Raw genomic sequence first — 17,500 nt, 5'->3', positions numbered from 1 at the left:
ATCGCAGAACAGTAAATTTTTAAATAATTTACTTTATAGCTAATTACTATTCATAATTCAATGGATTCTTCTAGAAATCAGCAAAGAAGAATTGCTGTATTACTGGATGTTATTTAACGGTAGTTAGACAGCCTCTAGTAACAAATATTGCTGTAATGGCGTGCGATACGAGGGGAGATAATTCTATTCGATTATCAAATGAAACACTGCCAAAAACAATTTTCACTGACGGAAATAGTAAAACCGATTTTTTGTAACCAGTAACGCGAAACCTCGTTAAGAAATGGATGAGTAGTTCGGCTCACTTGACGGCATCTGTCTTTTCTTTGTTTGTCTCAAATGAGATCTGTATGTGTACGTGTTTGTGTATGTGCGCGCTTGTGTGCGTGTATGTATGCACGGTCGCTAACTGTTTTTTTTCTCCATAATATTCATTAATCAGAAGAATATCGGTACCGTTCTTCAGCTTGAACTCCAAGTTTCAGGGGCTTGCGTTCCTAGGACCGACAAGTGTTTATTGTAAAATGTTTATTGTGGATTTTGGGAGGAGAGACACGATAAGAATGCTACACCAGGGAAAGTAGGTTATCGTATTTAGAAGGGAGGAAGTAGCTAGAGGAAAAATAGTGCGTATCTAAGACTTACTATAGAGTGTTAAGTGGTTTACATTGTGTAATTAATCCACTTAACCTTTCTAAGATTCCCACTCGGTTAACGTAAGCATAATAGAAGTATAGCCCAATAAGTTAGCACTATCCCTATGTAGATCTTGAGGTTTGTAAAAGAAGTTCAGTGACTGGCAACTGATAATACTAAGCAAAAAAGAAGAAAACTAGATCTTGTAATGCAGATTTTTCAATATTGTATATTTGTGGTCAACTTAAGAAACCCTTAGAGCACTCAGATTTGTGTCGAATTTGTACTGAATTTCATTGTTGAAGTAAAACACACCACAAAAACAAAATACAAAATGATTTGCGATATTTAGTCACGCCCCGTTTTGTGCCGTGTTCCAATGTCGCCAGGTGAGGGAGGTCAGTAAAATAAGCACCTCTCCAGTACTATGGATTGGATTAGTTGGAATGAAAATAACCCTCTCACGACTCTGGTATTTTGCCTGTGTTATCATTGACTTCTACAATGAGTAAAGCACCAAAGATATGAGAGTTGTTATTGTTCCAACTGATCTACACGAGACTGCTGTTTATTTCAACCTCATACTCCCACCCACCGGGTAATCTTTTTTGCTTCTTAGACGTTACTATTAACATAATCTTTAAGGCGGTGAGCTAGCAGGATCGTTGGCACGCCGGACAAAACGCTTAGCGAAATTTCGTCAGTCTTTACGTTCTGAGTTCAAACGCCACCAAGCTCGAACTTTAATGTTCATCCTTTCTGGGTCTATGAAACAAGTACCAATTGACATAACCAACTATCACCCTTCCCCACAAATTTCAGGCTTTGTGCGTATCGTAGAATATAATCGTTAAAATTTCCAGACCTTGGGCCTATAGTTGAAAGCATTATTGATATAATTGCTATTTGTTCCAGTCTTTATGAGCTGAGTTCAGATCCCACTATGGCTAAATTTACGTTTCATCCTTTCAGGGACGATAGGATGAAGTGCCAGTCAAACGTTAAGGTGATGGTATCGACTAGCTTGCAGCCTCCCCAAGCTATTGCCCTATTTCCTTAATTATAAGCAATTGTTAATATTATCGTTATCATTAAAGGAAAGCAGACTTATTAAGTACGGGATAATAGAATTTTCCTCAGTTGTCGATAATTGATTTAATAGGACTTAATGAAGAAAAACTTAGAAAGGAAACAACACGTCTTGGTGAAACTTCAGGAAGATATGGAATGGTAATAAATGTAAAAAAAATATGCAAAGTAATGCTAATGAGTAAAAGGAAAAAAGGTGATCATTAATTCAATTAGAATAGCAGGGCAGACACAAAAGCTTGTTGAGGAATTTAAATATTTGATAAGAACAACAAAAGATGCGAGATCAAAGTAAGAGGAAAAGCATCGCATTGAAGCAGCTATGGTAGTTTTAGCAAAATTAGACCTTGTTGGAAGTTATAAAAAAAAGACAAAAAAAAAATAAATAAACAAACAAAAAAGAAAAAATGCAGTAATCATAGCAATCGTTCGATTGCCCTTCATGGGTGATAACTATGGATGTTTGATGTTAAATGGAAGGGAAATTCTTCCATGCGGAATGAAATCTTATAGAAAGTTATTTCGCCTTTCATATACAGAAAAGAAATTGTTGGTACGAACAACAAATCTCTTCTGTTTCGTAAAAGAAGAAAAATTCAGATGTTTGGCTATGTAACCACGACGCTGTACACTCCACAACTGCTGAATATAGCCATGTTTGGACAAAATCCTGTTAAAAGACCACGTAAGAGTTAATGGAGTGCAATATCAAGGAATGGACAAGGAAGAAAATAGAAAAGTGGGAAAGATGAAATGGAGTTGTGTCCCTTGATGTACAGTCCCGTCTCCCAAGATAATACATTTTCATTGAACTATTAAAGCTATTAACTGTACGGAGTGTAAAGAAAGTCTTAGGCAATCGATGAAATATATTTGCACTGCTTTGTCGTACTATTTTCTGTAGGTTGAATATGTGCATAAATATTGTGTTTTGCCAATGCAGTTGGTCTGCAGCTTTATGTTTACCATTTTAAATTCTCTATATTCCGAATATCGCTCTTCAAAAAAAAAAAATTATTTCAAAATATGCCTGTTATATTCTCTCCTCTTCTAAATCCTTTTCTGTTCATATACTTTTAATTTTAGGTCATCTTTCAAACCTAATATTAAACTCCCTTCTGTTATACAGGTGGTATATTCGACACCGATACACTGACCACAGCTATTCGCTATGCCATGCGAACCAACGTGAAAGCCAATCATATGATAATTCAAGAAACTGTTGATATAATCGATACTTCTGATGCCTATAACCTTAGCAGTGCCAGTAAGTATTGTTTCTTTTCTTTTTTTTTTTTTGTAATTGTAATTTCAACTCACTTCTGGACAGGAAGAGATAAAGAGAGCGACAAAGCTGAAGAATGCATGAATAGTCTCTAAGAGAAGGCAGAGGAGAGGAGGAGAAGAAAATTGAGATGGAGTCAATATACACATATGTGCTTATGTGTGTGTGTATGTTTACGTGTGTGTGTTTGTGTTTCAGTGCTGGTCGAGTATACCCTAGCGTAGGAGTGCCCCGTGTCCCCCCTCTCTCCCTCTCTCTCTCTCTCTCTTAATCTCTTCACACACAAGCACGCACACAGTGGTCACTCGAATGAGTGTATGACATTGTAGTTAGTGGCCTGCTTCCATTAGAAGCTTCGGTGTCTAATAGTCACGAAAAGACCTAGACGCCTTCGCAGCCCTATGCAAACTTGTCTCCCGGGAACATCAATGTTTTGACAGCAGCAAGGATGGAAAGCTACTCTAGTGGTCGATTGTTCCTCAATTTCAACTGAAATAAAGCAGAGTAAAATGAAATGAAGTACCGTGTTCAACAGCAGAACGGTCCGAGAATTGAACCCAAGGACTTATGGTCGTGATACACAAGTATCCCCATCCCTCTTAGCAACAGCAGCAGCTTCGTGATTTGCAGCTGGTGTTGCTTTCTTCTTCTCAAGCTTCTGCGCAAAACTTAAACAGCTTTTACGGCCACTAATATAAAAACTGGACTTTCTGTCCAAGACGCTCCGATTTCAAGTTTTACTTAACTCTGAAATTGTTTTGGAATGTTACAGAGACATACAGATTTGCGTCACCATGTGATGTTCGTCGGAACTAATATAGCCAAATGTACCATCAGCACTAACTACCTTCCCGGAATGTATCATGAGATTGATCAGTAACCGATGCTCATGATACTGACCTTTCTGTTTCGTCTCTGCAAACTTTGTGGAAATAGTGTAGAGACTGGTGTGATTCGTAATGCTTGTGCTTTCACCTGTTTTCTGTTTTGAAGATGATGTATATAGCACCATTCGACTTATCGCTCTTTTTAACAGAGATTTTGCTCAACCAATCTGCAATAGCTGTCTGCAGTTGTTTCCTGGAAGGAACAGAGAGAAACTCTTAGGCTAGGCAAAACAGTTATTTTACTCTATTCTCAAGCCCTTAGTGTTAGATTCTGCAACGCTGTTGCCCTTGTGTTGTGGGGATAAACGCGTGAGTAAGTTCTCCCAATCAATTTATCCTTTCCCGGAGTGGTTTATGTGAAGAGAATACTTTTTTTGTGTAAACTGGGGAACGATAAGATTATTTTTGTATACATCACATATTTCTTGGATCAAGTAAGTATATGGTATTGTTATTGTCAAACGTCTTTTAATGCTACGTGTATTTTACTGAAATGTTATTATTTGTTTTCGTTTTCTATAATTTCCATGTTTGTGTGGTCATTAAACTCCGTTCTAGATTGTGTTTGTTTCTGCTTAGAAACTTCTTTTCTGTGTTTGATTTTATTCTTTCAAAAGCGCGGGTCATCTATCAACACGCTAAATTTGAAGAGGAATATCAAAATATGTAAAGAGAAAAATATGTAATTATTTAAAAACTAACGACTGTTCTCAAACTCTATTATGGTGTAATGTGAATGTAAATACACCACAGTTATTTTTCGTGAAACGGACATCTGCTAAAATCTAAAGCTTCGAAGAACAATTTGAAAACATACATGAATAACTCATTATCGATTAATAATACGGGTTTGAAATGTTGACATAACGCCAGTATTTGAAGGGGAGGTGTATATCAAGTATATCATCAGAATTGCTCACCTGGTACTTATTTTATCAGCCTCTAAAGGATGAAAAGTAAAGTGAGCCCCGGCGCAATTTGAACTCAGAACGTAACGGCAAACGACATATTGTTCAGCGTGTCGGACAGAATACACAAGAGCATTTGGTCTGTCTTTACGTTCTGAGTTCCAATACGGCCAAAGCCGACATTGCTTTTCATTATTTAGAAGACGATAAAACAAGTACTCCGCAGTTACTGAGGTCGATGTATCGAGTACATTCCGCTCCCAAATTTCAGGTCTTGTTCTCATCTTAGAAAGAAATAATAATTTCGCTTTGGTTTCTCAGTCTGAATCAACCGAAAAGTGATATGGACGCGAGTGTGAAACAGTCGAGGTGAATAATAATTATGAGATTTTATGGGATTTCTCCATAGAGATTGAACATACTATTGAATTGAAGAAACTAATTACGATCAGAGAAGACTGAAAGAAGAAACAATGTAAAATCGTTGACTTTACAATCCTGTGCGATAGTTGAATGGATATAATGAGAAAATTAAGAAATATTAGGATGTAACTAGAGAGATGACGAGATTAAAGTCCAGAAAGGTGGATGCTGTTCCTCTGGCAATTGGTACGTTTAGCACAACGCGACAGTTGGTCCCTAAGTGACTGAACTATATTGGAATTGAGAAAAGCTTTGTTGATCTGCGAAAATTTGCTAGTCCATGTTTACAGACTTGTTTATGACTTAACTTCAAGATAGAACTGTTTCTGACTAAATGAGCATGCAATAGTTTGAGTGCGATAATAATGAGGATGACGACGATGAGGACGAGGAGGAGGAGAAGGGGGTTCAGTGGAGGAAGAGGAAGAGAAAAGGATGATAATGATGATGATGATGATGATGATGCTGATGATAGCAAGGACAGAAACAAAGAAGAGAAAAATAAGAAGTAGGAGGTGAAAGGAGACAGTGAAATTAATAATAATAATAATAATAATAATAATAATAAGAAGAAGAAGAAGAAGAAGAAGAAGAGGAAGTAGAAGAAGATGATGGTGATGATGATGATGATGATGATGATAGCGATGAAGAAGAAAAAAAAGAGGAGGATGAGAAAGAAGAGAAAATAAGAAGGTGAAATGAAGGCGGAGAAGAAGAAAGAGAAGAAGAGGAAGGAGGAGAAGAAGAAGAAGAAGAAGAAGAAGAAGAAGAAGAAGAAGAAGAAGAAGAAGAAGAAGAAGAAAAAGAAGAAGAAAAAGAAGAGCGACTAATGAAAAAAGTAAAAGCTTATAAAATTATCAATCTGTCTCAATAGAAGGAAAATAACTAATCTAAATAATTTTTATTTAAAAAAATAATTCAAAGGAAAACAGAAAAATAAAACACATGAAATATAAATATTGTTACATGTATGTATTTGTGTTAGATTTCAATATATTTAAATATATAAGCAGCCCAGAGTGGTATAAACATTCTTTGATCATAACAGACCTATGGAGTTTATTTGTAGTATCGTTGTGTTGATACGTTCATAAGATGTTGAAAATATAAAAATAAATTTGTACCAGAATAATCGTGATGCAGTTATACGACATATTTATGTAGAATATCTTAGCACTTTGTATCTATAAGAATGTCTCTCTCTCTCTCTCTCTCTCTCTCTCTCTCTCTCTCTCTCTCTCTCTCTATATATATATATATATATATATATATATATATATATATATATATATATGCTAAAACAACGCGCCATTGCATAGTGCCAATGGTTCCAAATTTGCCATAAAATTTGGACAAGATATTGCAACAACCTGGAATTTAAAGGATCACAGTTCTTTAGCACCCTCCCTCAAGACGAAACTTGATCTCTTAACCTCAAGAGTCCCAGATGAACCAACTTCACAACAAAAAGTGCAAATGAAGGCAGCGGCCTTAAACTCCCTGATGCACCAAATGTCAAGTTCCAAAATGAAGGAAACGTTATGTAGCAATGGTAAATGGCAGTGCCCCAGCATGGCGAGGACTCATGAGCTGAAATCGGTTCAATTCAAGTCAAATATATATATGTAGATATAAAATTTAATAAATGGAGTAATACGCATATGTTAAATGAATTCGTTTATTTCCGACATATGTTTCGAAGATTACAAATGGTTTTTTCTTCCAAAGGAATAAGTGATGTTGATAAAGATGTAATCTTCTCTTCAGGGATATATATATATATATATATATATATATATATATATATATAAACAATTGCAGCGTTTTCACCACACGCTTCATCTCTCCGTAGACAGCAAAAGCAAAATAATACAAAATAAAGTAAAAATAATAAAGAATCAATCCGAACAGTTTCTGGTTTTGATAATCCCTAATTAGAGGACAAATAACCATCTTTGCTTCGTGGGGAAAAATAATCTTGTGTATCAGCTTTGTTAACTTTTTCTCAATTTGATGAAAATATTGTGTAAAGTTATATTTTATAACAGTGGTGTTACAGCATGGCCACATCTTACATGCTGAAACACGATAATGTTGGTAAAAGCGGTTCCATTTCGAATGATGTAACGTTTCTGTTTATTGTATTACAAATTAATCAAGTGAAATGTGTCTAAATTTATCTGTTTTCATATTCTGACTATTAAGTATTGGTTTCACATTTTGTTACGAAGTCAACAAGCTCAGAAGAGGAGGCTAGTTGATTACATCGACCCCTGAACTCAACTGGTATTTATTTTATCGACCGCGAAAGAATGGAAGGGGGAAGTCGACCTCGGCAGAATTTGGGCATGTACAAATTAGTAAATAAATATATGAATGTTATCATACACAATACAGGAATACACACAAACAAAATCATTCAAGCATTTTTTTCTTTTACAAGAATTTCGTTAAAAAAAGAAAATACCATCGAACGATGACATGCATAGTTGAGTGAAGTAATTTCTGCATCTGAAGAATAGAAAATAAACTTTAGGATTTATATCGGTTACCATCGGGACTGTACGATATTTACAAGCATGCTTGGTTATAATGTGATTTTTAACCATGGAGAAAAAAAGAGTAGCTACATAATTCCATATGCTACGTATAATCAATCCATTTGGGGGCAAAACATTCTTAAATTCTGGAAGACATTCTGAAGAACAAATGGGTGAACGGTTGCGCAGTGGATGACGAAAACATGTGATGTTTTGTTAGTGACAGCAGCACCGAGTATATAGCAGATAACTATAAACCCTAGCATTGCCATAGAGAAGTGAAAATGTGTGTATGCATGTATTTGTATATACCCATCATGATGCATATGTGCATTATATATACTTTGGCGTAATATTGTAGAAAGAGGAAACCTCTTTATTTTAAAATATCTCTGCTACTATAATTCAAAATTGTCCATCACATGGCTATCTATCTATCTATCTATCTATCTATCTATCTATCTATCTATCTATCTATCTATCTAACTACCTGTCTGTATTTTTCTCTCTCTCTCTGTATTCCTGCCTGTCTGTCTGTCTATCTATCACCACCAACATCAGCAACGACAATAACAAAAACACTATAAACAACGCACCATCTCAGGGCCAGGCAACTTTAATTGCAGGATTAAATAGTTATATGAGACCGACCATCATTATCGTTACAATAACACAACAAACCAATATAATATACGCAAAAAACAAACAAACAGACAAAAGAAACCGATGAGATTAAGTCATATATAAATAAGCATGCCTGGACATAGTTTCCAAACGTTACTATTTAATCCATAAATTAAACCTCAGGAACGAAATCAAGCGATTACTGTCTTATCAGCATCTCCACTACATTCCTCTTCTCCTCAAGAAATACTGAAATAAGGTGTTGAGAGTTTGGCCAGAAGGGAACGGAAAATGCTCGCCTTCAAACATTTCAGGTGAATCCACCACATCACTCTCTACATTCAGTGGAATTTGATGGATATTACTATTCAATTTATAAATTCACTTAGATATCCCTGTTGTCTCTTCTTGTTGGCAACTTCAACAGATCTGTATGATTGATGAAGGATTCCACCGCAGCTATAAAGTGATAAATCAGTTTTATATGTTGATAAATCTATTAACTGGACAATGCTAGAAATACAGATTCCTTAATCATACATATATCTATACGTGCGGGTGTAGAAATCGTTTTACTGAAACTTTATTAAAGGATTAAATGAAGTTTAACTTACACGGTAATATATTTGGTGTATAATTGCTTTACTTTGAGTTTGCATAGTTTCTACGTTCCTCATCAAGCTATCCGTATATTGGATTTGGATAAACACTGAAGTTATTAAATTTTAGTTTATTTGAGAACTGTGAGTTTCTTGTGTTACAGAAGGCCTACAGTTCTGGGTGTTTCATAAAGCAGTTTAATCGGGATGAGAAAGTGCGAAGTTGCTTCGACTAGAATTCACTATACCTCGGTTGTGCATGTCTTTGTGACATTTCTCTAGAAGCAATACCAATATCTGCAGAGATAATATACTCTCTCTTTTACTCTTTTACTTGTTTCAGTCATTTGACTGCGGCCATGCTGAAGCACTGCTTTTAGTCGAGCAAATCGACCCCAGGACTTATTCTTTGTAAGCCTAGTACTTATTCTATCGGCTTCCTTTTGCCGAACCGCTAAGTTACGGGGACGTAAACACACCAACATCAGTTGTCAAGCGATGTTGTGGGGACAAACACACTCACACACACACACACACACACACACACACACACACCCACACACACACACCCACACCCACACACCCACACACAAACACACACACACACACACACACACACACACACACATATATATATATATATATATATATATATATATATATATATATATAGTAATAATTTTCCCAGAGGATGTAGCAACCGTTACCAATATAGCATAAGATATATCGAATTTGAAGTCTCTGTCTCTTTTGAATATGAAAATTTAAAAGTTTAAAAACCTTATAATATATATATATATATATATATATATATATGCATATATATATATATACGACAGGCTTCTTTCATTTTCCGTCTACCAAATCCACTCACAAGGCTTTGGTCGACCCGAGGCTATAGTAGAAGACACTTGCCCAAGGTGCCACGCAGTGGGACTGAACGCAGAGCCATGTGGTTGGTAAGCAAGCTACTTACCTCACAGCCACTCATGCGCCTATATGTATGTACAATTTATATAATCATTACCAGACAATTACTGGTACATATTTTATTTATTCTCGTGTATTCAAGTGTTGAAAGGAAAAAATTGTCTTCGCAATGAAGTTTGAACTCGTACATAGAAAGAAAAATCTAACTATTATAAAGAATTAAGAAAAGCAGCTCCATTTTCCTGCCAAGTCATTAACATACACAGTCACAATAAGAAACGGGAAGGGAAAAAAATGGCATGAACTGCTTTCGAAACGAAGGCCCTTCCCTCTCTACGATGTGATGTAAATTCTAATTAGTTGTCAGTGTAATTAACGACTAACAAATTCATGAGTCCATCTACAATCCGGTGTCCTCACAGCTAGAGACAAGTTATACAAGCAAAACTACCGATTTCTTTTGGAAATTTTGGAGATCGCCCAATAACAGTAAATATTCATTAATTGAACAGTGGCTCTTTGAGAAAGTTCGATTACATACAGAATGATATCGGAAATTGTTGCTTCTCCATAACTGCATCAATATCACCTTGCTGGTCATGTTTAACTTCCGGTTGTTCTTCATTTATTAGAAACGTAAGACTCAGTGTTAATTTATTTTCCCTTTCTTTGTACTATACGATGTTGAAACAAGATTTGTTTAATACATGGTTTAATCTAAACGGTCTCATATATATAAAACAATAACATGAACACTGTCGGTTTGAGTTAGATTCACGAGCTCAAGGGACCTTGGCTGCTCCCTTGTATAGCCCCTTCACTTTATTTTTGTTCCTAATTGTCTTGGAAATGAATAACACGTGAATGTAATATTTTCCATTTCTTAATTGGACCTTAAAATTCAATAGATTTACAAAAGAAATGCTAAAAGCTGACTCTCAAGTACGTCGGCCTACTCTACTCTCAAGGGCTGTTGATTTTCATTGAGGTATCTGATATAAAAGTCGAATAAAGAAAACATGCCCATCTTACCACCGCTTCTTAATCAATGAACTATATTAAAATTATTATTCTACAAGAAGTAAAATGACCCAGACTTTCTCAAAATTTATTGACCGCCAACAAAACATGTTCCCGATTAACCACTCACAAAGATTACTTATGGAAATTCGTCACAGCTCTGTCTTCTGCAGTGGAGTATTAAATACATGGTGTCTGTTTTTCTTTGTGCCGCTACACGGGCAGCAAGATCTTGCATCATTGCTACCTAATAACTGCGATTAGGATATTTTATCCTGCATAAGGTGACGAGCTGGCAGAATCGTTGCCGCGCCGGACAAAATGCTTAGCGGCATTTCGTCCGTCTTTACGTTTTGAGTCCAAATTCCGTCGAGTTCCACTTTGCGTTTTATAATTTCGGATTCGATAAAGTATGTACCAGTCAAACACTGAGGTCTGTGTAATCGATTTACTCCTCCTGAAAACTGCTGGCCTTGTGACAAAATTTGAAACCATTATTCTTTTCTACTCTAGGCACAAGGTCCGAAATTTTAGGGGAGGGAGCCAGTCGACTAGAACAACCCCACTACGCAACTGGTACTTAATTTATCAACCCCGAAAGGATGAAAGGCAAAGTCGACCTCGGCAGAATTTGAACTCAGAACGTAAAGACAGACGAAATACCGCTAAGCATTTCGCCCGGCGTGCTAACGTTTCTTATTTCTTTATTGCCCACAAAGGGCTAAAGATAGAGGGGACAAACAAGGACAGACAAAGGGATTAAGTCGATTACATCGACCCCAGTTCGTAACTGTTGCTTAATTTATCGACCCCGAAAGGATGAAAGGCAATGTCGATCGCAGAATTTGAACTCAGAACGTAACCGCAGACGAAATACCGCTAAGCATTTCGCACGGTGCGCTAACGTTTCTGCTATCTCGCCGCCTTGGTGCACTAACGTTTCTTATTTCTTTACTGCCCACAAGGGGCTACACACAGAGGGGACAAACAAGGAGAGACAAACGGATTAAATCAATTATATCGACCTCAGTACGTAACTGGTACTTGTTTAATCCTTTCTGCCAGCTCACCGCCTCTTTGAAACGATATATTATACAATGTATATCTAAATTGATATCTGGCCAAAATTGCTTTGAACACTACAAATTCTTTTATATGTTTATATATAAAACGCACACACACACATACACACACACACACACACATACATACACACACACAAAATCATGTATACACATAAAACACAGGTTGAAAAATCTGTGTTTGTTATAGGCATGTATCAACTTATATTAAATTATGCAGAAGAATTATTAAGATATGTGCCTTTTTAATTATCAGTCACGATTAAATCACACCAACTTGGCAAGTTATTCACCTAACACGTATACACACACACACAGAGACAGAAACACACTCATAAACACACTCACACACACAATAGGTTGTGCCTACAGTACGTTTTGTGAGAAGCACGGCACTTTATAGGCAGTGAAGTTAAATTGAAAATTTCACTATTCAAACTAGACTATTGAATACTAATCTCCGGTTACATTATTGATGAATATATTCGCCATAACCTGTTACCTCTCGGTACACGCGGATACATACATACACATATAAGCGTACGTATAGGCACGTATATATATATATATATATATGAATGTTAGTCAGAGTATTAATATGCACAACCCACGTTGAGAATATATCCGCTACATGATTTCTATTTCCTATGCCCCAAGAACACAACAAAAGCCCAATGAACATTTCCTGTTAGTTTTACACTGATTCCTGTTCTCTTTTATGACATTTATTGCGAATGTTTTTATTATTCATTCCTATCGATTTTCTTATTTAGATTTTAGAAAATACAAAATTGTTGAACTATGAAGTAATTGGCCGTATCATTTGAAACACACACAGAAACACAGACACACATACCCGTACACGAACTTACAATCACATATGTACAAACGGACCATAAATAGAAAAATTATGTAACTACATGCATTTACTAGAATTTTTAATATAGTCAGCATTTGGTATATACTTTTATTCTCGTAATATTATAAATTCTTGCAGTTTACTACACACACACACACATACACACACACACACATACACACACATGTGTTTGTATGTGTATGCAGGTATATGAACTTTTTATATATATACATATATTGAACGTACTTGTGTGTGAGTCTGTGTGTCTCTGTGTATGTGTGTGTTTATACATGCTCACTAAATTAGTATGCGATTGGCTGAGCATTACATTGCTACATATCACTTTAACATAATTCCCAGCAGAATCAGCACATTAGGTGTGGCAAGGACTGTGCCTTTTAAATCTGTCTCCTGGGTTTCTAAACCTGGATATGCGCCTAAGATCAGCTCATTAAGGAGCCCGTACCACGTGATTGACAACCGAACCTCTTTAACTCCTCGGTCATAAAGCACCTTCACACACAAACACACACAGCACTCATATTTGTTTCCGATATCTTTGTATGTAATTAGCATGTGGTATGATTAGTTTCGAATCATACATTCGAAAATATCAGGATCGAATCATAAATAAACAATAAAAATGCAACTTTCTCAATTCCGATTTGACGCTTTCCTATGATTGCTTAGTATGTTCCCTCTAGTTTCATCCCTACGCCTGACAGTTTTCCATTAATCAATGCTTTCACCACAAATTAGATAATACTGGATTCCTCTCAACTCTGATCCAAGAAATAGGATATTGTTATATTGATATAGAAAGGAACAGACCCTTTCCTAAACTGTAATATGGATTTGACCCCTCATTCTACCAATCCGTTTTGTGTGTTTTTGTGTATATGTTTGTCACCACCACCACCACCACCACCACCATATATATGTTTGTGTGTATGTATGTATATATAAATATATATATATATATATATATATATATATATATATATATGTGTGGGTGTGTGTGTGTATGCATGTATGTATGTATATGCATATACATGTATACATCTGTCACAAATAAATAGAATACAGTCCCTCACGCACGTAACTATACTATGATTTGTATTTTCAAAGAAACTAAAGCCTGTAAACTCACTCAGCAGTAATTCTTTCCCTTCTTTCTTCCAACAAATTTTCTTTTTATCACATCTATCTATCTATCAATCAATCTATCTATCTATCTATCTATCTATCTATCTACCTTGGAAATAAGGGTACCTCCTAAACGACATAAAGTCACACAAACTAGAAATCATAGCCATAAGCGAGACCAGACTCCATGATCCGCGGGCCCTAACGTCCATGTTTGGCAGACAGTTTAACATTTATTTTTCTCCCTGTCTGCCGAGAATGGGCGGTAGTGGCACGGCGGTACTCTTTCGCAAGAGTCTGGATCTCGAAGTAAAGACAGTATTCATAGACCCGGAGGGTAGATTGGTTGTTCTGGATGTCGATGGCAGCGAAGGGTATGCCTTTCGACTCATATCAGTATACGCACCACCTTTAACAGGTAGGCCGGATTTCTTTCGACGTCTAGAAGTATTCCTAGGAACGTCTCGTCCTTTACTTTTAGTGGGGGATTAGAATGCAACCTTGGACACGCATCTAGACTATATGGGCAGAGATAGGAATAGACGGGGATGCAAATGCCTCAAAGACCTGCTCAGACGCTTTCAACTATCTGACAGGTACCGACTCGACCATCCGAATGCGCCAATGTGGACATGGACAAACCGCATCTAGATCATATCTAGATAGAGTACTGTGTAGGAGTGTAGATAGAGATAGCATAGGGTGTCCACAATTTTACATAATCAGCTACACGGATCAGAAACTTGTGACGTGTACGCTAGACTTAGATAAGACACATAGGCAGGGCCCCGGTTACTGGAAACTAAACGCGTCTTCCCCGTCGAGACAAGTTTTCAGAGACCGGATTAGCACGTTAGTAAAGAGGGCTTTGACGGGAGCCATCATCAATAACAAATGGTGGTTTGCCCTCAAGAGAGCAATAAAAGCAGAAGCGGTTAGGTATAGCAAAGCACTAGCCATAGGCAGAAACAGAATAGAGGGTGAGCTAGTTAAGAAACTAGAAGAGGCAATTAGAAGTGGCATCGCATCTGACGTTTTGGCAGCGAGGTTGGCCCTAGACCAACACTTCAAGGCCAAACACGAAGGGTGCGTTGTCAGGGCTAGGATGCGTGCTCTAAGGAACGAAGGTGTTGGAGCCGCGCGAGAGGCCCGGATGGCGGAGGCACAACAGGGCAATAGAGCCACCATTCGGTCTCTGGTGGACGAACAGGAGCGCGAACTGCTCGATCCGGGCAAAATGTGTGAGGCCTTTCAGCGGCACTTTACTCGACTGTTTGGGACGAGTCGCGAGTGAGAACGCAGGGTGGACTTCAGTGCCTACCTGCACAGCATGCCATGACTCTCAACAAGAGAGGCGGAGTGCTGCGAATGTGCCATCACGGCGGCGGAAGTGAGGGACGCGATGGCGGGATGCTCGAGGGACAAATCTCCGGGCTTGGATGGTCTTCCCTACGAGCTTTACAACTGTATGCCAGACTTGTTTGGAGACGTCTTGGTGGTGGTGTACTGCAACTGGCAGCAGAACGGGAGCATTCCCGGTTTTGTGAGCCGAGGAGCCGTAACGCTGCTGAAGAAAGATCCAAACAAGGGGGACGTCATAGATAACTTTAGGCCCATCACTCTGCTCAATGCAGACGTGAAAATTTTGGCCAAGGTGTTAGCGAAGCGGTTGGCGCTTGTCATCGAGAAACTGATCGGCAAGGCGCAAACGTGCGCCGTGCCAGGCAGGAGCATCCATGATAACCTCCATCTGATGCGCTACATCATAGAGCGGTTAGTTAAGGAACCTGGCATGGGTGGGGCCCTGATCAATTTAGATCAAATCGAAAGCTTTCGATAGAGTAGACCATCAATACTTGGAGGCTGTCCTCATAGCGGCCCGGCTTCGGTCCCATTTTCCGCGGTTGGATAGCTGCCTTGTACAGAGGCATCCGTTCGGTAGTTCGCGTCAATGGGCACCTATCAAGACCCTTCGACATTGCACGTTCGATCCGTCAGGGATGCCCCCTCGCGTCGCTCCTGTACGTATTGACTCCCGAGCCACTACTGCGGAAGCTGGCGACGCTGAGGGGCATCCCACGAGAGTTGGGATGCGGGACGAGTGTGTCGGCATACGCGGACGACGTCACCGGCGAGACAATGAAAAACTACGAAACGGTAACGGGACCAAAAATCAAGCGGGATAAGTCAGTGGGCTTGCGGCTCGGCACCTGGAGAAGCAAGCCCATATCGTCAAGCAGCGCCTCCGTCGTGGGACGTTGTACTGACGGTCCGGTTGAGTTGCTCGGGGTCTGGTTTGGTCCGGACCTCCAAACGGAGAAGACCTGGGACGAGATAACAAGAAGGGTGGCCACTCTAGCCCGGCAATGGGCCGAGAGGAAGCTGTCCCTAAAAGGTCGGGCGGAGGTGGCAAACACGTACATCGCGTCCGTCATCTACTACCGCCTAACCGTCGTTCCTTGTCCCGACCCTACCATCACCAAGCTGGAGCGCATCTTCTTCCGCCTAGCCAAGGAAGCGTTCCGATGGCTAGGCGATTCGTTTGCTGCCAACACCCGTTAAAAGGAGGACTGGGCATGCTGTGGTTGATGATGCGCAGACACGCGCTGAGACTGCGACATCTCCGGCTCTACGTAGACAACGGTGAACAGGTGTGGTCGCCGTTTGTGCGTCGCGCTTTCCCGCAGCTCGTCTCCATGACCGAACTGCAGTCGTGGATCAAGAAGAGGCCGAGGAAAGGCGAATAGCACCGCGAGTGTCACGTTGCTCTCCGGTAACTCCAACAACCCGGGTCAACCTTGAGCGACTGCATCACAACTAACGCATTCTATAGTGGATTAGTGGAGGGAAGGTACGACGACGATCTCGGGGCGAACCTGGGCGTCGACGAAGAATACCTGACCCGCCTGTTTAAGACGACCTTCGGGCCGGGACCTATGCACAACTTCCAGAGATCCCTGGCCTGGCAGTGCTATCGAGAAGCTCTACCCGTTCGGGATAAGCTCTACAGGCATGGCTCGAGAAACACGGGGCCGACCTGTCCGAGATGCAGGCGGAGCGACGAAACCGTTCTGCACGCACTCGTACAGTATCCCACCATTTCCGAGCTGTGGGCTTACGTCGAACAACTGCTATCGCGTGTGGGACGAGTCGGTCTATCAGCCGAGTCTATCGTGAATATTGTCGCGCCTCCTTCTTTTAAACGGGAAGGTAGAGCTATTTTCATCGTACTTGTGGCTATGGCAAAAGAATGTGTATGGTGGACGCGTCTGAAAGGTCTAGAGACAAAGACTTTCCTCTCTGGGCAATCTCTCATCAACTTCTTCAAGTATCATCTGAAGAGGAAGGTGAGAGTAGAAAGGGAAGTCTTGTCTAGTGAATGCTTCAAAAATGATGGGTGAATGTAGCAAGGATGTCACGTGTGAATGACGGAGCCACCTTGAGCATAACACTATAAAAGAGTAAAAAAAAA

At 39.1% G+C, this 17,500-nt stretch overlaps 1 protein-coding gene across 3 annotated transcripts in view; it reads left to right on the top strand.

Moving 5' to 3' along the window:
* The window catches only part of LOC106876580 (glutamate receptor 4), a 735,993-nt gene that overhangs the window by 218,814 nt on the left and 499,679 nt on the right, over window positions 1-17,500 (top strand). For all 3 annotated transcript variants that reach the window (XM_014925186.3, XM_089348773.1, XM_089348776.1), the window contains exon 2: window positions 2,855-2,992. In XM_014925186.3, the coding sequence (XP_014780672.1) occupies window positions 2,855-2,992 (138 nt within the window). The remainder of the gene's footprint in view (window positions 1-2,854; window positions 2,993-17,500) is intronic.

This window comes from Octopus bimaculoides, chromosome 1 (genome assembly GCF_046866305.1).
Source record: "Octopus bimaculoides isolate indiv1 chromosome 1, ASM4686630v1, whole genome shotgun sequence".
NCBI classification, from domain to species: domain Eukaryota; kingdom Metazoa; phylum Mollusca; class Cephalopoda; order Octopoda; family Octopodidae; genus Octopus; species Octopus bimaculoides.
This window is presented reverse-complemented; position numbering and strand designations above follow the sequence as displayed.